This window comes from Phalacrocorax aristotelis, chromosome 1 (assembly GCF_949628215.1).
Source record: "Phalacrocorax aristotelis chromosome 1, bGulAri2.1, whole genome shotgun sequence".
In the NCBI taxonomy this organism is placed as follows: domain Eukaryota; kingdom Metazoa; phylum Chordata; class Aves; order Suliformes; family Phalacrocoracidae; genus Phalacrocorax; species Phalacrocorax aristotelis.
This window is the reverse complement of record NC_134276.1, coordinates 192930732-192954459: the sequence shown is the minus strand read 5'-3', so window position 1 is coordinate 192954459 and position 23728 is coordinate 192930732. Positions and strand designations below refer to the sequence as shown.

The 23728-nt window shown below is 42.8% G+C and overlaps 1 protein-coding gene across 3 annotated transcripts in view; it reads left to right on the top strand.

The window, feature by feature from the left end:
- The first annotated feature begins 1382 nt into the window (after positions 1 to 1382).
- Positions 1383 to 23728, top strand: part of TSPAN12 (tetraspanin 12) — a 46874-nt gene continuing 24528 nt past the window's right edge. Inside the window, exons 1-4 of one of the 3 annotated variants that reach the window (XM_075081144.1) lie at positions 1383 to 1588; positions 1975 to 2111; positions 17048 to 17130; positions 17779 to 17914. In XM_075081144.1, the coding sequence (XP_074937245.1) occupies positions 2046 to 2111; positions 17048 to 17130; positions 17779 to 17914 (285 nt within the window). In that variant the 5' untranslated portion in view covers positions 1383 to 1588; positions 1975 to 2045. The remainder of the gene's footprint in view (positions 1589 to 1974; positions 2112 to 17047; positions 17131 to 17778; positions 17915 to 23728) is intronic. The other 2 variants (XM_075081143.1, XM_075081146.1) reach the window with 2 other exon arrangements.

Below are 23728 nucleotides of genomic sequence, written 5' to 3'. Positions count from 1 at the left end.
AATTTGGCATAAAATCCCTGTTGCATGGGATTTTATGTCCATCCATGTCCATTTTACTTTCTTTTTAAGGAGGGATAAATACACCTGAAGAGTCGGTCTGCCCCGATGTGTTACATGCCATTGCATGAAATCATGGAAATTAAAGCTGAAGTAAGATCCCACCAACAGCCTCAGTGATAAGCATTTGAATATCTGGAATTTGTGTGTTTTTTCAAGCCATTGTTTCTCATGCTTCAAGAAACAGGTTTTTGTTTGGCCTCACAAGAGCTAGATTTAATCCATTACATCCTTTTTCCTCTTTCTCAGCTTTCACTAGCAGTTGTTAAAAGTCTTTATATAACATGTACTGAAGACTGTTTTCCAGTTAAGAAACATTTTTTAGTGTATTTTCTTCTAATTTTTGTGATGGTGGCACTGCAACACCTTTAAATGTACTCATGGAAGATTCTTTGCTAATCTGCATATAAACCTATATTTTCAACTATAAATTTTCCTTTCAAAATATGCAGAGACATATACATTGAAGCAATACAGATGTCAGTAGGAATTTACCGCCCTAATCACCAGATGCACACACACTTTAACAGATTTCAGAGACAGAATGACTTTTTCAGCTTAGTTGTGGCATCTATAAGTACTATGCAGAGTATGGGGCAAATCAACAGTGGTTTTGCCTAAAAAGCAACTGCAGATTTTGCCTGTTTCTGGAACAACTTATCTCCAACGTCATTACACTTCTAGATTTGCTGCTTAGCAGTGGGGAGCATGCGATGACATGTTAATGACCAGATTTGGGTTCGATGTCAACAGGTTTAATTTCCTATGCAACAGCATTGAAACCTTGTGAAACGCATGTGAAATATTGCAAAAAACCCCGTTTTGTGAGGTATTCGCCACTCTGGGCCAACATGCCGCAAGAAGGGGGTTTTGTGTATTTCTTCTTGACGGAGCCCGTTCCTTAACGTCTCCCCTGAAGGAAAAAAAAGCGAACTAACCCCCAAGCCTCGCCATAAATGGCGTTCTGAGGGTGAGTGTCTGTCAGTGGGGAATGCATTTGTGGGGATGTCCGTCCCCGGGCTTTGCCCCAGAGGTCGAGAGCCAAAACCGCCCAGGCGGACGCCGCTCCCCTGAAGGAAACCCGCGGTCTTTCCCACCGAAATCCAGGTTATCATTTCCACTCAGCCTCGCAGGTACGCCTCCGCAGTCACCGGGCTTTAGTAACACGGCTGCCTCCCTGTTCCCGTCCGCCCCCGGGCCGGGCGCCGCAGGGCCTTCCTCACCCCGCCGGGCGGGAACCGCGGCGGTGGCGGCGGCGGCGGCGCTAGGACCCGCCGCGAGGCAGGGGCGGGCGGCGGCGCATGCGCGGCGGTGTGGGTGCCGCTGGCCGCCGCCGCCGGACTCGGTGGAGCGGTGCGGGCGGGGCGGAGGGAGGCGGCGGGGGCGACCGCCGGGACCTTTCCCTCAGCGCCCCGCCGGAGGCAGCGCCCGCAACGCCGGGCATGGGGCGCCGCAGTTCCGCGCCGCGCTGCCTCGCCCCGTCCCGATGAGTCCTCGCCGGAGCAAGTGAGTGAGGGGGGGCGCCCCGACGGTAAGTGGCCGCTGCCTCCCGGCCGCCCTCCCCGGGACAGCACGTCCCTCCCGGGCGGGGAGGGAGCCGGCGCCCCCGGGCCGTGCCGTGTCTCCGCTGCCTTTGGCCCCGCTCCGATTCTGCGGCAGCCCGCAGCTTCTCCCCTTTCCACGGTTTTACCGTTTTTCTGAGAAGCAACTCTCGCCCGTCAGTATCTCCGGGAGGAGAAGGGAGGCTGCCGGGGGTGGGCGGCCGGTGGGCGCTGCGGGGGTCCCGGTGGGACTCGGCCGCGGCCGGTCCGAGGCCGCCCCGCCGCTCGGCTCCGCTCCGCTCCGCCGCGTCCACCTGCGCGCTGGTTCCTCGGCAAGGGGGACTCGCCCGGCCCCTCTCCGCCTCTTCCCCTGCAGGGCGCTGGCGGGCCGGCCTCGGGACGGAGGATGTGGTGAGAGGATGGGGCTGTCTCCCGCGGGGGCTCGCCATGGCCAGGGAGGACTCGGTGAAGTGCCTGCGCTGCCTACTCTACGCCCTCAACCTCCTGTTCTGGGTGAGTGGAGCGACGCGGGGCCGGGCTGGGCCGGGTCCCGCCGCCGCCGGAGCAGGTGGCGGGGCTAGCGGGGGGCGCCGGGGCCCCGCCGCCTCTGACCGCACTCGGTGGGCTCCCCGCACCTGGCCAGGGGGCGGGAGGTGCCCGCCTCGGTGGCCTGGGTGTACCTCCATGCCGGGCAGTTCCCGTAAGGGAATACTGATCACTTAGATAAAAAAAAAAGGCCTTTGGAAACTACTTGGAGGTAAAATTAGATTTGGTATTAACCTAGCGTTATAAATACACGTGTGAATTTGTGCACCTGTAGTGTGTAGAGAGGGAAATATCCACGGGTACTGTGGCTTCCTGACTGGATGAGTTTCAGAGCATCCCGTGACCCTAGCTGAAGTGCAAGCTCTCGCAGGTATCTGAGCAGCCAGCTGCTCTGCGGAGGCCTTGCCCAGAGTCTTTTTCCTTTGTGCTTTCAGTGGCCAGATCTGAACTGGCAGGCAAGGCCTGGGGTGATTTCTTTCTTTTGTTTTCTGCATTTTGGTCAAAGCTGTATTTATAGCAGCAGGCTTTCTCGCTCTCCGGTGTAAGTGGGTGTGATCAGCGCTTGCTTCTAAACTTCTGCAGCCCTGGACAAACAGCGTGATGGAGATTGCTCACAGTCCTCACTCACTAGCGCCAGAAGAAATCTGCTTCACCTGAACAGTTGAGATTTGTGCTGGATAAGTGTAAGAGAACAAAAGGGCAAAAGGTGTTACATCCCACAGCTGTTCACAATGGCTGACTCCTGAGGTGCTGTAGCGTTGAGTGATGCAGGGATAAGACATGGGCTGGGACCAAGCTTAAGTTCATAATGGAATTGAGATGAAGTCCCATGATTACTGAAAATTAAGTGGAGATCAGAATATGAATGAGAGGAAACTGTTAAACAGCATTTGGAACAGAGTGGTACTTCTTGTGTAATGCAAGTGATCTGAAAATCTGTTGAAAGTATGTAGCTTTGTATATTGTGTTTATTAGAGGTGAAAAGTGAATTATTTCTGTAGAGCATGTAGGAATAAAACCCTTTAATAGGAGATGAGGAAAATTTTCTCTTTTTAAAAAAAGATGCGTAATTGTTTCTCACATCATACGTGGTTTTCACTGGATACTGTACAAAATCTGAAAACCTATAGCTTATTTTGATTGAGATGAAGGTTGCTTGAGTTCAGTTGACCTGAGTTCAACTTTGTATCTTCACACATATGCTGTTAGAGTTGTGTGAACAAATATCGACATGGTTGAAAACATCCCGTCCTGCTGTTCGCTGCTTTCCTCTGGTTTCCATGATTCCTGCCGTGAGCTGTCCTCATCAGTTCCCATTCACACCTTACCTCACCATTTCTATCCCCTTAAACTTACTCTGTTCTTTGCCTTGCTCTCCATGCTCATTGCCTGCTGTGTCCCATCAGATTTATTATTCAGTGACTGCTTTTTATAGTTGAAGCAGCTGTTTAGGTGGTAGCCAGGTTACATATGAAGTTACACCCCCTATGCTGTCAGTCGATCTGTCCTGTGGCGACTGGGGCCTTGGTGCTGGAGCCAAATGCTTAATTTCTCTGTCATAGAGTCATAGAGTAGTTTGGGTTGGAAGGGACCTTTAAAGGTGATCTTGTCCAACCCCCCTGCAATGCGAAGGGGTATCTTCAACTAGATCAGGTTGCTCAGAGCGCTGTCCAACCCGACCACGAATGTTTCCAGGGATGGGGCATCTGCAGCCTCTCTGGGCAACCTGTCTCAGTGTTTCACTACACTCATTGTAAAAAATTCTTTCCTTATATCCAGTCTAAATTTGCCCTCTTTTAGTTTAAAATCATTACCCCCTTGTCCTGTCACAGCAGGCCTTACTAAAAAGTTTGTCCCCATCCTTCCTACAGTCCCCCTTCAAGTACTGAAAGGCTGCAATATGGTCTTTGCACAGCCTTCTCTTCTCCAGGCTGAACAACCCCAACTCTCTCAGCCTGTCCTCATAGCAGAGGTGCTCCATTCCTCAGATCATTTTTGTGGGCCTCCTCTGGACCTGCTCCAACAGGTCCATGGCCTTCCTGTGCTGAGGGCTCCAGAGCTGGATGCAGCACTGCAGGTGGGGTCTCACCAGAGCGGAGCAGGGGGGCAGAATCGCTTCCCTCAACCTGCTGGTCACGCTTCTTTTGATGCAGCCCAGGATATGGTTACCTTCTGGGCTGTAAGTGCACATTTTTGGCTCGTGTCCAGCTTCTCATCCACCAGAACCCCAAGTCCTTTTCCCCAGGACTGCTCTCAATCCCTTCATCCCCCAGCCTGTACTGATATTGACGGTTGCCCTGACCCAGGTGCAGGATCTTGCACTTTGCCTTATTGAACCCCATGAAGTTCACGTGGGCCCACTTCTCGAGCTTGCCCCTGTTCCTCTGGATGGCATCCTGTCCCTCAGTCCTGAGATGTCTTCTTTGTATAGGAAAGCCTGCCCTTACCTTTAGAGGGGACTAGTATGTTGTATTGCAGTCCCTCTAGGGAGATCAAGGTCTCACTTGGGAGATTTAAACCTGTCTGCCCTCTTTGCTCAGATTTGAAGTTCCTATCCGTGTCAGATTGCTTCTTCCAGCTTTTCTTTGTTTTGTTCACATGTCTTTCTGTTGTGGACCTCAGATGTGGGGCTACACAGCACCTTTGAGCTTGGCAGTGGAACAGCGCTAACTACATCTGTAATGCAGTGCTGTCGTTAACTTTGTCCATTTGTAAATCATGTCTAGATTTGGTTTAAAGTGTTCATGGCTAGAAATAATTTCTCATTCTTTAGATTTTGTTGTCCTTTAAATAAAGATGTCTTGGATCACCCCTAACTATAAAGTGTGGGGTTTGGTTTTTTTTTTTTGTCCCCCCCCGCCTCCCCCATGTCATATAGGAAAAAGGATCTTTTGAGTCTGTTGTGATATGACAAGTGCTAGGGAAGAAAATGGTAACTTCTTGTGCTTGTCTCCAAAATATAAAAAAAAGTCTGTAATTAATCTTCGTAGCTGAGGCCAGGACACTGGAAATTACACCCAAGCAGCTAAGTGAGTCTGTATAGTGCTGAAACATGTGAATATGCAATTAAATAATAAATGCCAGTATAGCAGATGACTTGCACCACAGATGTTGCAAAGAATTAAAGCTGTCTTTCATAGTGTATATAAAATTAAAGTTATTGGAACTCAAATGAAAAATTGGCCAGTCCATTTGGAGTTCTCTGCATTTTACACAGCAGATGAATGCAATGGTTTTGTTCAAAGCAAAAAACCCTGAGTCTGCCGGAATTGTGTGGTAGAAAATAGGATGTGTGGTGGGTGGATAGTTAAACATATTGCAGTTATATCAGATGTCTTTAGAGGGGAAAAACCTCTTTCTGCTTCCTATCTGGTCTTGTTCAGATGTGTATTTCACAGCTAAACACAAATCTGCTACAAGCTGCTTGTTGTAGTGAAATCTGCCGTATCTCCTCCTCTGTCAGAGCTTGAATTTTCTCCTGTTGAGTTCATTGGGAGTTTTGCCGCTGCCTTTTCTGAGTGTCAGAGCATGACACTCATGGGGTAGAGTTTTCTTGTGAAAGTTCCCCATGCCATGTGGGTACCCACTGGTGTGAGGATGGGGGACATGATTTCCCCTTGCTGCTGCTCTTCCTTCTGTTTGGAAAGCTTTAGCTTGCCTGTTGCCTGTGTTAGCGCTTACTGTGATAAATATCAGCCCAGGTTATGGGCTGGATGTCAGGAAGTTTAGAGTAGATCAGTCTTTGAAAATGTGCAGATGTGTTCCTCCTGCATCCTGAGCACAGCGGGATCTGTCCAGTGGGTAAAGATGAGAGTGATGTGGAATTCCAGGGTCTGTACAGACCTCCCAATTTGGGATGCATATGTGTGATTCTCTTCAGGCCCAATCTTGGAGGGTTTTACGCTTTCTCTTGCTTGCTTCCTTCCTTCCCAAGGGCCATTGCCTCCAAATATCTTCAAGCCTATGATAATGTGCCCAGTTGCTGTGTCCGTTCTCAGCATTTGGCTGAAAACAGTGAAGATGTGCATGTTGGCTTTTTAAAATCATGGTTTGATTGAAGGTCCTGGCTGGAATAGGGTGATCTTCTCTCGTTTCACTGTGGTGGTTTCACACATTGTGCAAAACAGGTTGCTTTTGTCTCCAAGCTGGGGGATTGAACCTTTTGAAGGTCTGACAAAAGCTGTGCAAGAGCTAGTAGTTGTTGTCTGGTACGATGTGATTGCCAACTTCTTAGAAGGGAACATATAAAGTAAGCTTCAAGTGTGTCATGTGTGCAACTGTCCCACTGTGTGTATGATAGGACTCCAGCATCTGTCATTGGCTGACTAGTGTGTGAGAAGCTCCTTAAGATTACATTATGCGTAACAGAAGTGGCTAGTCTGACCATCAGTCTTGCTGAAAAACTTAAGATGCAGGTGGTTGCCACAACACACTGGTGTCGTCTTAATTTGGTTGCTGTCAGAGTCTACAGAAACAGAGAAGTGAGAGAACTTTGTCACTCTGCTGCTGTCCTTGTAGCTTCTTCAGAACATTGCTCAGAATTGTACAGCTGTGCGCTATGCATTTGGAAAGAAAAACTTTTTTTACTGGGTGCAGCTGATGAGCTGCAATGTGAAATGGTAGACAGGGCAATGTAGCTGTGTGTGTGCATGACAGGGAGGCAGGCAGTGGTGTTTGTTACACATTTTGTAATTTTTGGCTTGAAGGCTGTATAGCTGTAAATAATTCATCAGGTGGAAGGCTAAGGCTCTGATTCAGTGGTTTGTCTTGTTTTGATAATGGACCAATAAATGTACTGCCTTTACTGCTCTAGAAAGACACTGGATTTGTGGATGTGAATGGATCGGTGCTTCTGGAGCTGCAACTTGCAGCAGATCTCAAAAGGGGTTTTCTTCTGAGGTGGGATTAAATCTGTTGTCCGTGCTCTAATTGTTGTTGATTAAGTGACTGACTGTGGTAATGGACCTGATGATACCCTTTTGGAAGCTGTTTCCAAGGTCAGTTGAATCGTGTGTCTAACTGCAGGATGTCTCTTTCAAAGCAATGGGAGTTGTAGTTTCAGGACCTTCTCAGTCTGCTAATTTCATAAGGGGTTTTTTTTTTTGACAGTGCCCTGGACAAGGAGTACCCTTCAGATTACATCCTGCAGTTAACATTTGGTTTCATTCTTCTTCTATCCTCATGTGTAAATGAACATCACTTAAAGTAATTTATAAGACTGAGAGACCCAACTTGATTTCTTCAGGTTTTTCATCTTACTCTCTGTAACATTTCTATTTGCAGCATTTGACATTCCCGACAGCCTAATAAAGAGGGGACCTCCAAAAACACATGATTTGGTGTTTTGTAGTCAGGACCTAGTGCTTAACTAAGCGGAATCTTAGTCATGCTTGAGAGAAGACATGCTCCTACTGCTTCCTAATTTTCTGTTCTTAGTGGCAATACAGGTCTTTATTGTCTCTAGATAGCATGTGTCAGGACTCAGAAATTTAGTTTTCATAGCTCTACAAACGTATTTTATCCAGTTTGTGAGACTACAGAGTCTTTCCTTCTGGTGGAGCTTTTCTGTATCAGCAAGTTCCTGACACTGTTCCAGCTCTGTAGCAGTTGTGGGTGTAACATGAGCATCTTCATTCATTTCGAGCATTGTATAACTTGTCTGCACAGAAATCCTTCTCACCACATTTTGTAATGTTGCCATTGTTCTTCTCTACTTTACTACGATCTCTTGCCTAATTAGATCACCTTTGCAGGTGTTCATGCTAGGGAGACCTTCAGCCGCAGAACATGGCCAGCCTGTAATAATGGCATGACACAGGACAGGGCAGTAGCCCCTGGGGGTTGTGATAGTAGATGCAAGTAAAAGCAGCAGAGTTTTTTTCGATCTTCTCATTAAAAAAAAAGGCAAAATACAGCTACCATGCAGGAAAAGGTCTGTATAGACTGTCTGTATAGACTTTCTGTCTTGAGAAAACTAGAAAGCTGCCAGTTGTTTTTTTTCTTTTTCTGGTGAGCATATGAAGTGGAAGGGAGGAGCAGCTGCTGTTGTGTCACTTGTAATTGAGGATGACTGTACTATAGTGGCTTGGGCAAATCAAGGTTGTAAGTTGCAGATGACTGTGTCATAAGTGATAAGGATCTCTTAACTGATGATTAATAGTGTCACTGGATGCTTCAGCCAAGCCAGCGATGTTGCCACATCCTTTACCTTGTGAGGTTTTTCTGCCTGGGGATATGCTGTTTCTGTTGAGCAGTGCCTAAGCTTTCCTTCACATACATAGCGGTACCATCTAATTTAGACTGTGTGGTTGCAGCCAATAAACCCTCTTGATGGTAGTAGAAATTGTTTTGCATCTATCTCGAATTTGTGCTTGTGAACAACAAAAAAAATCACATAAAAGAGGAGCAAGCTTCCAGTTTTCAGTTTGTTTTGAATACTTTGCACTTTGAAATATTCTAGTTTTGGCTATGTGTACCACCTGAGAATTTAAAGCAAGGGAATATTAGTGTTGTGCAAGGAGGCACTGAGGGTGGTTGGAAGAAGTGGTATTGTGTTTCCTTCTTTTTCCAACCTCAAATATGTGTGTTGAGTCTTGTAATTTTTTGCTTCATTTTTCAAATCTACTGTGACATGAAGAAATCAGTCTATCCTCCCTTCCCTGGAAGCAGATTCTGCATAGAGGTTGTGTTTCTGCTTCTTTCCAACCTCCACTCACATTGGTGGAATTTGTAGATATGTGGAACGATTAGAGTTAGGGTCAAGTTTTTAAGGAATTTAAGTGGCTAATAATATCTATTGAAATGAATGCTGCCTGGCTGGGTACCTATAGCAGTGTTGACATGGAGTTTGTTCTAGGCTAATATACTCTGATTTTAGAGACTGCAGTATAGATACGCATAATTGAAACCTGATTTTCTTAGCATTCTTGTATAACGAAAATACCTAAAAGCCATGCAAGAGTAACTCCAGCTTCTGTGGGAATATGGTGTCTTTTAAAGGACTGTGTTCAGCAGAGCAAGCTACAGGAGGAGTTTTAAAGAACTAGAAATACTTTTAATTCTGATGTTTGAGAAATCTTTTACTACTTTGGTGTCTTTAGGCTGCAGTATTTACATAACATCATTATATTACCAGACCGTGTCCTGAAAAAGCCATAAGTCAACTTTGTATCTACTTCTGTATAACTTTTTATAGCATGTGTTATCTGCATAGGTAACATGGCTCACCCCACATGGCATGTCAACAGTGAATTGGTAGACGACTCTGCAAAACGGTCCTGAAAAAGAGAGCGGCTTGATGTGATGGTGGAAAGGAAAAAATAAACCCCACACTAATGTTAGAAATTGCATTAATATTCTTCTTTCCTGGTGTTCAGGAGTCAATGAAACCACAGACATTTTTTGCGTAATCCTCACTACTGAAGGTGTGGAACTCACTGCATCTACCTTGAGGATGAAGGCACAAACCTGTGCTGACTAGATTTGAGTGAATAGCTCAAGGGGAACTGTTCATACCAGTAAGCCATGATCTCCAGCAGAACTGGGAAGGCTAGCCTGTAGGTACTTGCATATTTTTTCTTTAAATTTGCATCTCTTCCTGTAGAAGATAGCTACCCAATTATTCACGAGTCCTCAGGCACTGCTTCTGTACCTCGAAGACTTTCCATCATCTCCAGAGTCTGTGGAAGAACTAGGCAAGGGTCATAGGAATAATACCAATTTTCAATCTCTTCTAGCTGTTTCCCAAGATATAGGGAACAGTTTTATAGGAATGTGTGATTTAATTAAAAATTCCAGCTTATTTGAGTAATCTTCACATGCTTACGGGTATTCACATGTAAAACAGGAAAGTCAAGAGGTGTACCCACAACCGGCTGATACATAGGTCCTGTGGATCATAGGAAATACATAGCCTTTTCTCATATCAGTCTCCCAGTTATATACCCTGGGTTTAAAAATAATTTGCCTGCCATCTGTGAGGTTGACTACTGTCCGTGAACAAAAACAAGCTCTTACAGAAACAAAATTAAGAGAGTGTTGTGTATAAATGAAAGGGTATCGTCTTGAAGGTGGTGTGTAGCTTGTGATGTGGATCTGGACACTTGAGCTCTGTATATGATTACCCATGATCTGCAGCACATGCCTCTGCTTCCCCAAAGGCAAAAGGTATCTTGACAGTGAGATGCTTACTTTTGAGAGAAGAGTGGCACAAGTTGTGTCCTAACAAGAAGTACAGTGACTGAACAGTCACAGAGTGAATGGATGTGGAGAATACATGTGCTTTCTTATCCGTCTTTGCTTTCAATGCACTCTTAGGCTACACAGCCCAGAAGCCGATATGTGGGTCTGACACTCGGAAGAACCAGCTGATAGATGAACTGTACCTAGGCCTGTTTGCATATTTGGCCTCTTATTTGTTCTTTATGCTGTGCTGCTGTAGGAACCTTGCACAGTGAACTGCTGGAAAACTTGCTTGCTTCCCCCAGGAGGGTGACTTGTTAGCAGCCTGTCACTGCTCTGGCAGTTGCCTTACTGCAAAGTGTGCAAGCTCCAGCCCCTGCCAAACGTGGAGCAGGTTGTTAACTCACTGTTGCAGCTGTGCAAGCAAACCCCGATTCAAAGTGCAAATAAGTACATGCTTCAGCTGTTTGCAAGTGGGAGGGGACCAAGGCATAACCCTATGTAGGAACCTCAGCTAAAATTAAATGTTGTCATGTCTGTAGAATGAAAGGTGCATTAGTGGGGAATAGGGACATTTCCTTTTTTATAGGCCACATGTTTTTTCTGTAAACGTTTAAATGCTTTTGCCAGGTAATACAGAAAAACAAGACCTCTCATCCTGCTCTCCCCTGCCCTTACGCCCCTCCCTCCCAAAAAAATGTAGTCATCTTGTTTGTCCAGGGATCTGAGTCATCTGTGTTTGTTCAATGATCTGAATATTGAACCTAGTTGTGAAAATCCTGTGAAGGCATTGCAACATGCCCTGTTCATGACCTTGTAGTGACTTCAGCACAGCCTACCCCCACCCTGCCTTTGGTAAATCACAGCTCAGGTTACCCAAATTAATTTTGACTGGAAAATTTTCCAAGGTTTATTTCTTTACTAAAATTAAAGGATGTATTCTGATGAACACCGTCATATCTTGGATGCAATTTCTTTGAAGTTGGAAACCTTTTTCTGCAAAGGAAGTTGCTCCATAGTACTGCTAGTCAGCATTTTGTACAGGTACCAGAGCATGGCCTGAAGTTGTTTATCCCAGCTGTTTGAATAAATAGAAATGCATGTGATTTTTAATGTGGAAGACACTTTAAATCTTTCTTACCATTTAATAATGAAAAAACCCACCCTTCTCTCAAATTTGAGCAAAGCAGCTTTCATTGTTAAAAAATTAAGGTGTTGGTATAAAAAAAGTGAAAAGAGAATGAAAACAGGTGTGTAAATAGCTACAGCAGTTGGTCTTGCTCCGTCAAAGACAGAAATTCATGTTCAATTATGAATTGAAAATGCAGATTTATTCTCAGTGTAGGTATGGCCTCAAAGACTTTGAGTAGCACTGTCACAGTAAGGGTTTAAAATATATGCTTAATGAGTAAAAGGTGATTTGATGTTTTCATTTTGATGTGTAATTTATGTAAGAGTTCCAAAGAAAATTTAAACTATGCTTGGAAATGACCACTCCTAATAGTTTCAGTCCATTGTTTGATATTATAATTCAGTCGTCTGAGAAAAATCTAGTAGCTTCAAAAATGTTATGCTATAAATTAGTTCAGAATTGTAATATATTATTGTGTGATCTGCATATTGCTCATCTATAAAAATGTAATTTATTACCTTTGTTTAATCAAGGTGGAAGTAAATTTAAAATGGAGTATGACAGCAGGGAGTTTTCTAAACTCTTCAGTGTCATGTTGATGGCTATATAACATCCTGTGACAGTTTAGAATGAAACCCATAGTGACTTGTGCAGCCAGCTGCAACAAATAAACATGTTTTACTGCCTGCTATCATATAATGTTTACAGCACAGTGGACTGGCTGTCATCAGAGACGCTTAGATGAAAACTTTTTGGTGAAATGATGTAACTGTTAATGTGGTGAGAATTATCTTTGTAGTTTTATTTCTCATAAACTTGTGTCCTTTGGTCTGATTGCTTGATACAGATTTCTAACCGTATTTTACATCTAAATTAATTACAAAACAATCGCTGAAGTAGGGGTTGCCAGTTTTTTTTAAGGCTGCCTTTTTTCTGTCCTCCAAATGAACCAACAAAAACCGTAATCAGGACCTTGCCCCTGCCCATGACTCCTTGAAAACTGCGTGGCAGTGAATTGCAGTGAAGTGACTGCTGTTCTTTACTGGTAGGTTTGGATGCACACCAAGGTTTTTGGGAAGGTTGTTACTGTTCCTGCCTACTGAGCCCATGGGCTGAGTTGTGCTGCTGGTCTTAGTGTAATTCCTGTGCTGCTGGCTGAAGATCTGCCCCTGCTGTGAAATGGTGGGTGCCTGGAGCCTCCTTGATGTCAGCTGGCACTTGAGGATGCGTAGTGCTTTACAGGGCAGCACGTATGCATGCTGAGTTATAAGCAGGAGGCTGTGGAGAGTTGGCGCGTGTGTCTTGTGATTTCCCCTGTGGCTATGAAACTGGTAAGCAAGTCGATCGATGGGTGCAAGTTAGCAATTGATAATCTTTTGTCACTAAACTAAAGATCGGTCATTACGCAGGGTAGTCTGGTGTTGCAAACGCATCTTTCATCTTGCAGGGTGTTCCTGCCCAGAGTCTCACTTTAGCTGATCAGAAGGGATATGGCTTTTTTCCCAGCACTTCCCTTTGCTAGCAAAGAGCTACCAAGCACTTGCTGGGTTATGTGCCATAAAATATACCTTTTGTCATTAACCTATTGCTGAATTGCCTTTTCAAATTATCATGGTTGGTTCTTCCACAGGTCTCTCTGTTCAAGAGGAGCTTCTTGAGTATTTGCCTATTCTCTTTCTGAGCCATGTCTTTATGCTGTCCCAGTGTGACAGTGTTACTGACTTTCATGGATGTGAATCCAGTGTGTCACAGCACTCTGGCTTTCAGGTCATTCGGAGTAATAATTCACTTTGGAATTACTTCAAAATAAGGTTCCAAAGGTGCCTCCCAAGAAATTTGTCTGGTTGGCAGGAGGGTGTTGCACAGGCAATTTGTGTGTGACATCTGTGTAGCAAGGAGCTCGTGTTGTGCGTGTATGCTTGTAGAGTAATGCTGGGCTAGCTCTTGTGTTGATACACACGTGCAATGTAAGTGTAGTAGAAGTCAGTAACACCTGAAGGAGTTTATGGTGGTGGGATCATTCAGGGCACAGGGTAGGTGAGTGGGTAAGCCGTAGTGTGGCTTTCATAGGGGTTCCAGAGGGAATTTTCTTGCATGTAATTTATCTCCAGCAAGAAACAGTAGTAATTGGCTATTAGATATTTACACTGAAGAAGAACAGCTGGGCAACCTAAATGGCTAAAAGCTTTTTGAATTAAGTGAGAGACCTTTCAAAGAGAACTTGTTCTTATGATCTGAAATAGTGTTCACATACTTACATCATTCGTGAAGGTTATGTTTCCTGGGTGAAAGGAACTAGTCTTTTTCTTCCAGTTGCTGTTCATGATAATTGAAAACAGTGTCCTGTTCCATGATATGGTCATTAAGCGTTTCTGTAGGAGTCATGTGGCCATGTGTTGACCACAACTTGGAGATGTATCTGCCTAGATTTCCCTCTCACTGATTTTATGTGGGCAAAAAATATGTATCTAGGTAGAGAAAACTCAAGCAGACAGAGCAGAAATAAAAGTTCTCCTCCTCTCTGCTTTACATTTGTAGGCAAGTCCTGTCTTCTAGCAAACTGAATGATTCTCTCAGTGGCAGGACTCTGCTCGTTTTGTTTGGCATACAGGAAGTCCTTTCTGTCCCCTCTGCCTTTTAGGTGGTTGCTCCGTGATCTCCCTGTTGTCTCTGAATAACCTGCAGGCTCCAGTATCCTTGTGGTGACTCTTGCCTGCCAGATCTAACCTCTGCTGAAGGAAGCGTCTCTAGCCTTCTTCCAAGGGATCCATCTCCTCCCATTATTGTATGGGACTATAGTGCTGCATATTGAAGGCTGAAATGTTGAAGGCAGCCTGTGAGTTCCTAATGGAGAGTGGAGTCTAGACAGTCCATCTGTCTGGTATGGGAGGAAGAGTATTATATAGCAAGCGAACATTTTTCTGGTACAGTTTTTGAAGCACGACTGTCTGGCTCTTATTAAAAGTTCCTGAGGAGTGTGGTTTTGATGGACTTCTCACTCCTGAGCACCGCTGCTATAAAGCAAAGTAACCATAGAATCATAGAATGTCCTGAGTTGGAAGGGACCCACAAGGATCATCAAGTCCAACTCCTGTCCCTGCACAGGACAACCCCAAATTCACACCATATCTCTGAGGGCATTGTGAAAGTGTTTCTTGAATATCATCAGACTTGGCACTGTGACTGCCTCCCTGGGGAGCCTGTTCCAGTGCTCCACCACCCTCTGGGTGAAGAACCTTTTCATAATAGCCAGCCTAAACCTCCCCTGGCACATCTTCCTGCCATTCCCTCGGGTCCTATCATTGGTCACCAGGGAGAAGAGATCAGCGCCTTCCCCTCCTCTTCCCCTTATGAGGAAGCTTAGACCTCAAATTTGTCTTAATTAGCCAAATTAATAAAACCAAATTATCTGAAGTATTTTACAAGAAACAGAGTAGAAGTGCAAGCTAACACTTTCCCTGTGTGTATTGGCAGGCCTTGCAGGGAGATGTGGAGGGTTAAAAATATTTTCTGTTGCTTTTTGTCTATAAGAACATAGTCTGTCTTCTTGTAGCCTTCTTTACCTCTCTTCGTGTTAGAAACATGGTTTTTATTGCTTGTGTGATACATTTGCCTGATGCTTTCTTCCAGGGAGGTAGTTTTTGTCCAGGAGTTTATCTAGGAGGAGATTCTAGTCATCATCTTTTCCTTGATCCTGCAGCTTCCTGCAAATAACAACAGAAAATGCTCTTTACTCCTACTGTTCCACCAGCCAAAATAGATCCCACAGAGCATAAAGGACATATGTGTAATAGCAGACTTAACTTTCAAGGCTGTGCGTGCAGCGTGCTGAGCACCCAGAGCTCTCACTGGCACCACCCAGAACCAAGGCAGTGCCTGTACTTTGTGCACCAGTTTTGAAAAGCAGGAGGAAGCTGTGGGGTAGCCACTGGGACTTCTTGTGAAGTTTTAAAGGCTGAAGTAGCCTGCTGTGGGCATGCTGCAGGCATAGAACTGGTAAGGACACAGAGCGGCTTTTCTTATTTGTTAGGTTTGACCCAGTTAACTTCTTCATAAAAACTTCAGGGAAGTATGAGGGCATGTGGGAAGCTAGCTGTTGAGGCAACAGGGGAGATTCGCGCTTCTCGGCGACTTAAGTTGCTAATATAATGTTGAGGTTTCCTAGCATACACCTATACAATGCATGAAAACAGTAGTATTCAGGAGAGCCAGCATGCTTAGTTCTTCCTTCCTCAGCTAGACAGTGGTGCTTCTGAAGTCCTGGGTCTGTCAGGTTTAGCCCCTGAGCTGTGGTTCAGGCTTGGGTGCCCTTTTGAGACAGATATTTCTAAATTCTCTTTTGGGTATAAAAAACAGCTGAATTCCCTGAAGTGGTTTGAGAAGTAAACAGTGACATTAATAACCTTAACTTTGCTCCGTTTTGTAGAAGAGCTTAGTTGTTCCTTCCTGTCCTTGAAGGAGTTTATAGCTGCACCTCTCACCTTCTGTTTTGGGAGCAGCACTCTGTCTGTCCTGTGTGTGCAGGAGGAGATACAGTTCTCTTGGCGATGGAGAGCATGCACAAAGGTGGGGATTGACCGCTGCTGTTACATGAGCCCTCCTCCAGAAGGAAGGGCCTACTGACTTGCTTAGCCCAGTGCAAAATAAATGGGCAAGTGCTATGAAGTGTGCCTTGTCCTCTAGCGGTGCTTCTGCTACAGCAACAGAAGAGCTGGTGCTGTCACAGTGTGGCAGATGTGTTCTGACCACATAATTCAGGTTGGGCTTCTTAAGAAAATCAGAGGCCAGAGCTGCTTATACTGGTAGATCCCAGGTGTGCTGGAGTGCATGATGGCATCAGGTGACAGAAATCTGGGTCTGCTGAGGTGGTGGCTATTCTAGATGGGTTCAGTCCCAGGGATTTACTTGCTGTAGGAGCAGTCCTGGTGAAAGTTATGCCTCTCAAGTGTCTGGCAAGTTAGGTACCCAAATGCTTTCATCTGGGGTTTTTAGTTGAAGTACAGTGAGTTTTGTTACCATTTTACAGTTCAGGAAACTGAGTCATACTGTTCATGGTGTGACTTCATCTGAATGAACAAGAGAATCAGATTCTTCTAAATTTAACCCCAAGATAAATCTCTCCTGTGTGTCAGTGTATCAGTACTGTTGTATCCTGTATGGAGCTTCAGATTATTCTTCACTGGCTGTGTATCAGAGCATGGCTTCACAGTTTCATACAGACTGGTAGATATCACCTGTGAGCCCTGAAAGAGTCGCTGATTTTATCAGCATAAACCCTCCCTATTGTTTCTGTGGTACACTGTGCAGTGGTGGGACTTGGGCCAGCAGTGGCATCACTGAGTGGAGGAGAAGGTGTTCCAAGCATTATTTATGCATACTGGAAGAGATTATTATTGTCACTGGCTCCCTAAATATTTGGGCAACGAACCAGCTCTAGGCATATAGAAGAACACTTTTGGGGACGGTATGCTGTTTGGATAAATGAATGCGTGGAAAATATTACTGATGATTGATCTTCTACTTAAATTATGAATGATCTTGCAAATTTTTTTTTAAACACATAAGAAGTAACTTCATCTTTTCTTTATAGTTGATGTCCATCAGCGTATTAGGTGTGTCTGCTTGGATGAGAGATTACCTGAATAACGTTCTCACTTTAACCGCAGAAACAAGGTAAAGCTTTCCTTAAACCTATTAATCTGTGTGGGTGATTTATTGCAGTATATGTCATTCATTCTGTATGGCAAGATTCCTAATTAGGATTTCTAGAATTAAGAAGCTTTCAGTTGAGCTAATCATTGTTGTGTTGAAAGGTGTATTTTTGCCACCATTTCTGGCATCAGTTGAAATTAAAGAAGGGGGAAAGATGTGAATTCAATCTTGGTTTATTCCTGTGCCTTTCTCTTCTGACAGGGATCAATTTTGGGCCCTTTGCCAACATGTAACTATATTATATTTCTGTTTAGTTTTGAATACTTTATTCAGACCAGAGATTTGGGAATGCTGTTACTTTTATTATAGCAGTGCTTATGAGCCCTAGTGATGGAACAGGGCCTCACTGCACTGCGTACTGTGCAAGTGCAGGACAGGAAGATTGCCTTCGCCTCAGATAGATGCCGGATGACGGATTACTTCCTAGTACCTGAATGCAGCATTTGACTTTAAAAACACATAGAAGAAATTTCTGTGAAACATTTAAGGTGCTAGAAAAAAATGCATCTGCTAATCCACTGTTTTAATTTTAATGACTATATTGTGTTTTTATTCTGATTCATTTTTATGTGATTTTGATTTTTTGATTATTGTTCTGATTGGTTTTAGGGTGGAAGAAGCTGTTATTTTGACTTACTTTCCCGTGGTCCACCCAGTCATGATTGCAGTCTGCTGTTTCCTCATCATAGTTGGAATGCTAGGCTACTGTGGAACAGTGAAAAGAAATCTGTTGCTCCTTGTCTGGGTATGTTTCATAACGTCTAAAACCAACTAACTTCTGCTTCACTTCAACAGCGTAAGAAAAGTTTTAATCCACAGGCCCTAGATAAATACTGATTATTTTTTATTACTGCGTTGAGTTGTGATATTGGTGAGGAATTGTAATTGCAAAGCACACAATGGGAAATAATTTACTGCCTAGACTGCATTATGCTGTGACTGAAAGACAAGCAGTGTCTCATTTGCAAAAATCCACTTCATTTTGTAGAGGAGTTGCTGAAGGGAAAAATAACTCAAACTCTTAAGTACTAATAATTATAGGAACATGAGTCTGAGTGCTCTGAAGTAAACCCTTATGCTACCCTTTTGACTCTTGGCTGCGCAATAGCTAAATAACCTAGATTTTGCTTTATTCCCGCAGTTGATTGTATGTGTAAAGTAACAGCATTGGTAACTGATGAAAGTTAATTCTGAGTGTATTCAGAAACTTTGCCTTCTCTTACATGGATGTGGAATTTTGCAGTTGCATTTGGTTGTGAGCAAGTTTAAAAATAAATTCCAAGTACCCAGGTTTTTCACTTGTTTGGAGGCTGTATAAATGAGCCAACAGCAACTGAAAAGCAACAGTTTCTCCTGCAAAAGGCTCTGTGTACAATTTAACTGTGATGAGGCCTTGACTGTCAAGGGAACCAAATGCATTTTTCTTCATCTGGAAGTCAGTGAATTTGAGGACAATTAAAAAAACCAACCAACAACAACAAAAAAAATCCCCAAAACGCCCCCCCAAAAAAAACCCAAACCAAAAAGCTCATCAAAGTTGCACAAATCTTAAAGGTTGAGAGTTAAAAAAGATTTAGACCATTGGCAACACTGAGATCTCAAAGTGCCATGTACCTGTATGCCTAGCTACTAGCCCTTTACAGAGTTGGGCTTTGTCTTTTAATGTGAGGGTGAGCAGGATTCTTAGCCTGTAGCCCGAGAGAGTGGGAGCAATGGATGTGAAAGAGAGGTATCAAACTTGACTACTGTAATTGCAGTAGGAGAAAGTGGATGGGTAAAATCCTTCAGCTCTTGAGAATATCCAGGAGTCTGACAGAAGTAGAGTTGCTCTCCTGCTGCTTTTCACTGCAGTGTGTGTTGGGTTCTCCTGAAGTGCATAAGGTTGCATTTTTCTTGTGCATCTGGGCTGGCTTGAGTACATGATACTGGAACCTCACAAATTTCACACAAAGTGACCAAAAAAAAAAAGTGAGAAGTTGGCTGAGATTTATGCAACCTTTGCTTTTATCTAGTAGAAAATATTCTAACTGCAACTAAAACAGTTGGGAAACTCTACTGGGGTTTTATGTTAAAACATCTCTTTTATATGAGAGGCTTGGAGTAAGCTTTATCTGAGACTTCCAGCTGAAGGTCTGCAGCAGAAGTGTTCCTCAACTGCAAGAGGGCAAATGCTATTTCTCCTTTTGGATATTTGTTAAGCCCATATACAATATGAAGATTGTTGTTTCAAAGCTATATAGTTAGGAAAAACTCTCATTTAAGTCAGAATACTTTATAATAGTCATGCATTTTATATTTATAGATCTTAACCTTGCAATGTTACAGTCAATGGGAACAAGTTCTAAGACAAATATTCCTTAGTTATGAGCACTTGCATAAAAATAATGGATTAATATAATTTCATACCATATAATTATTTATCTAGTAATCTTTCTTACATAAAGGGCTTTGTACATATTTGTTTTATATAAATAGTGAAAGTGTTAGATGGTAAACTTAAGCCCTTAGTTTTTATGATAAGATCATAAGATTATTTTCATAAAGTGTTTTTTTATTTTGCAGTGGTGATAGTTTTTAACGTGAATGAAAATTAATTAAAAGTTAAGAGCAACTATATGATGTAGACCAACGCTACATAGTATCTTGAAAAAAAAAAGTTACCGGTTTTGGTATAAGCCTTGAAAAAAACCCGAACTGATTGAAAAGAAAATTAAGTTAAAACTGGTTTTGGCCTTCAGTTTATTTAAGCTGTCAGTGAAAAGAAGAAATAATTTCTAGCTTTTAATGACATCTGGAAATCAATTATTTAAAGTGTGTTTAGGCAGTCAAATTATACTAAATCAAACCAAGACATTTCTATAATTTTATGTTGCACTATTTCATTTTCAGGAGCCTGAGAATTTGCTCTTGCTAAGCAAACTGATAAGCAAAACTAAATGATATCTTCCTAAGTATGTCATTGTCTTTGATTAATTGTTAAATGAATGCAATCGTGTTATACCACAGAAGTATGCAGACATAAGTCAATGCTTCATTCATCAGACTAATCAGAAAAGTGACGGATCAACAAAATGAGCTTTTGTGCAACCAGATGAACTAAAAGAAAAGAACCTTCATGTGAAACATTAACAACCTCTTCAATCACGCTTTTAATCTTCTTTTTGAAGGACATGAACAGCCATAATGGTGGCATGCAGAGATGTTTGGATACAAATCTTGATGTTCCTGGCAGCATGCTAATTGCTAGTGTTAATGTTGTTAATTGAATTGGATTTTTGGAAAATCTAATAAAGCATAAGGATCATAAAATATATATTATGGTGTTAGATATTTTAATACCTCTGAATACATAATTATTTTAATTTGTGCTTAAAATTTTATCTTGCAATTAAATGCTTGAAACCTTCCCAGCTTCACATGGGGCATAAATCGCACTAATGTTTACTCAGTTTAATAGTAAGAAAATATAGCAGCTCAGTCTTCTGAGGTGCATGGTCTGGATTATTTATAGAACCAGCATTTTAAAGCTATGATAATTTAATTTTAATTGCTTCAGGAATACATAGTCCTGAAGGTTAGTTGGTATAAAGAGCCTGTGTGTACCTTAAGTGACTATAATATAATTCTGTTGTGTGTCATGAATGACCAACGTCCTCATGTAGAAGCGGCTGTGATGCCAGCCTGAACTGAAAGATCTGGACTCCACCAAGTCACTGATTTGAATGTATAGAAAGTCCAAGGATAAGAAACTTGAGGACAGGTTTTATGGTGCTTGTTAAAGTATTTCAGAAAGATTCTTTCTTTTTTTTTTTTTTTTCAAATCCACCTTTTGCCTCTTCTCTTCTGGGGCTCTGTGCATTTTGGATTGTTTTTTAAGTCTGTTGTGCACATAGCCTAACAGGGGCGGGGAGGGAGGAGGGCAGGAGGGCGGGAGGAACCCAAACAAACAACCACAAACCCAACGCCCCTGCCACATGCATATATTCTTTGAAAATAGTAACCTTAAGGGTATGTGATATTTTTTTTAAGTAGTTCTTTTATTAAGACAACAAAGAGTAAACTCTGACTAGAAATGGCTTCATGAAAATCCCACTGGAAAATATTTTCCTGGCTGGAGTTTTCATTGCAAATTCTGGCATTTATAACTATGCGTTTTCTGTAATTACGGGATTCAAACAGCACAGGATTCAAATTTGTCCGCATATGTTTTCACAAAGGGAAAAACTGTTAGAAATATTTGATGGTCAATAGGGCAAATAATTTTACTGATTTTTATCATGAAGTTGGCAGAGAAATAAATATCCCTCAGAACCAAACATTGTTAGTCCCTGTTGGTGTGTGGTCAAACAGCTTGTTAATTCAGTTATGGCAGAACCTGGTTATAAATTGGAAGTTGGCAGACTGAATTGTCTATTGAGTTGAAACACAACCAGGCAAACAATCATTAAACTAAACTGATATTTTCTTTAAAAGCAGGCAAATATTTCATAAAGGAAAAAATGAACTATGTTTTCATTGAAAAGGTAAACTGGAGATGTGACAAACCTACCATGAATGTGGCTGGCTTATGTCAGTAGTTCTCAGCCAGCTAAATGCAGCGTTGGGGAGGGTGGTTGCTGTAAAGTCCATCTGAAGAATGACTGGGAACCACTCACTGTATTGCCACTTGGGGCAGATTCTTCTGTACCCATACGCCCATTTCAGTGCATGTGGATGCAGAGCTGATAGGGATGATTAAATTCGGATGTCTGCTATGTTGTAAGATATCAATAACTGCTAATGGCTTCCTAGAAGGGACTCTGTAGGTGCTTTACAGTACCACAGCACCAACTGTTCTGCAGTACTTGTGGCTACAGTTACCGTGAATTAATATGAGAGATTAGTGATAATTAATTTTTTGCCTTTTTGTGGCAATATGTATTTCTGATATAATACATAATAGCTGTTATTTGTTCTGTAATAATACAGGATATTTGTTCTGACCCGTGTGGACTCTTACCACAGTCACAGCTGCTCCAATACCTTGTACTAATATTTGGCACTGGAATTGTTATTTACCAACCAGAAGTATTTCTTCATTATTAAACTACCAAGCATTGAAAGGGAAGAAATAACTGACAGAAATACTTGGTGTAAACCTGTGGAGATTAGAATTAGACAGGTTGCGGACTGGAGTTCATCATTTTCATATTTTGTGCCTTTCATCAGCAGCTCATTTATGAATGTGGTGTGAATGGGAGAAAAACAGTGATTCACAAGATAGGTTAGCCTGCCTTTTGAAAGACTGATTTAAGTGGGTTCACAATACTTTAGTACAGATTTGGTGAGAAGCCAGTACTGTGCTAAAACTCCAGTTCAGCTAGTCAGTGGGTAAGTAAGGGGCTGGACATATAGCTTGCATTTTGAAGGGTTGCTTGTTTGACATTCCACTTGTAGGAGAAAATACACTTGATGTTCACCAGTTGTTAGTATACACCAGCAGTTTTAGATATGAGCAACTTTCTCAAGGGAGTAAATATAGGACTAAACTATTTTTTTCTTTCTTAATTTTTAACTTTCAGTCCAAAGGTGAACTCTTCAAGGAGGTACCTGAACTAATCATCATTAGACGTTTTTGGGTTTAAATTGGATAGAGGGTAAGCTTCTTTCCTGTTCAGATCAGAGTTTTTAAGGTTCAGACAAATTGGGGTGGACAGTGTTGGTCCTGCAGTCCAGTGCCCACCTCTCCGCCTGTCTAACCACAAGATGTGTTTTGTTGATCTTGTCCAATGTAAATGTACAGCACTGTATATGTGCTTACAAGACTTTTTCAAAGTGCTTTGAAAGGTTACCTAATTTTTTTAGCTGGGAGAGGAGCACGACAGGAATTGAGCTGGTGGGAGTGTCCAGGTCTTCTACTGAATGCTTGGCTTAAATCCAAATGTTTGCTGTGCTTATGGTGATGATTTGCTTCCGCCACCCTGGTGCTTAGCAGCTACCTTGAACAGGCAGCCATGTTTTACCAGGGCAGGGGCAGCACGGTACTATTCGGCGCAGTTATCTGGCAGCTCAAAGTGACAAGAACTGTCCAGCCCCTTGAGGGCTGTTCAGGGAAATGCCTTTGACTTACAACAGCAAGGCTGGACAGTGCAGTTATGATATTGTCAGGTAAAATGGGTTGGGTTTTTTGCATACTCCTGCAGTAGTGAAGAGCCACTTGCTTGTCCTTTTGAAAAAGGTACAGTGCTAAATTGAAAAGTAAGTATCTGTTGACAGTAGCCATTTTACGGTTTCAGTACGTTTTCAGCATGAAACGTGCTGCCTGGACTTCTGTGACCCACTCTTCACTGCATCGTGTACTTTTAGGCTCATCTAATGGGGGTGGCTACTTTGCCTCGTCTTGGGGATGTGTCTTGAGTGTTGGTTTTACTAGGTGTCACTGTGTCTGGCCTCATGATCCAAAACTTTTGGTGCAAACCTTATTCCTTTTATCTTCCTTGTTCCTATTTTCCCCCATTCCCATTCTTTAAGCCATTAATATTGCTTTCTCCCTCCAAGTTCTTGAAAGTCATTGATAGCC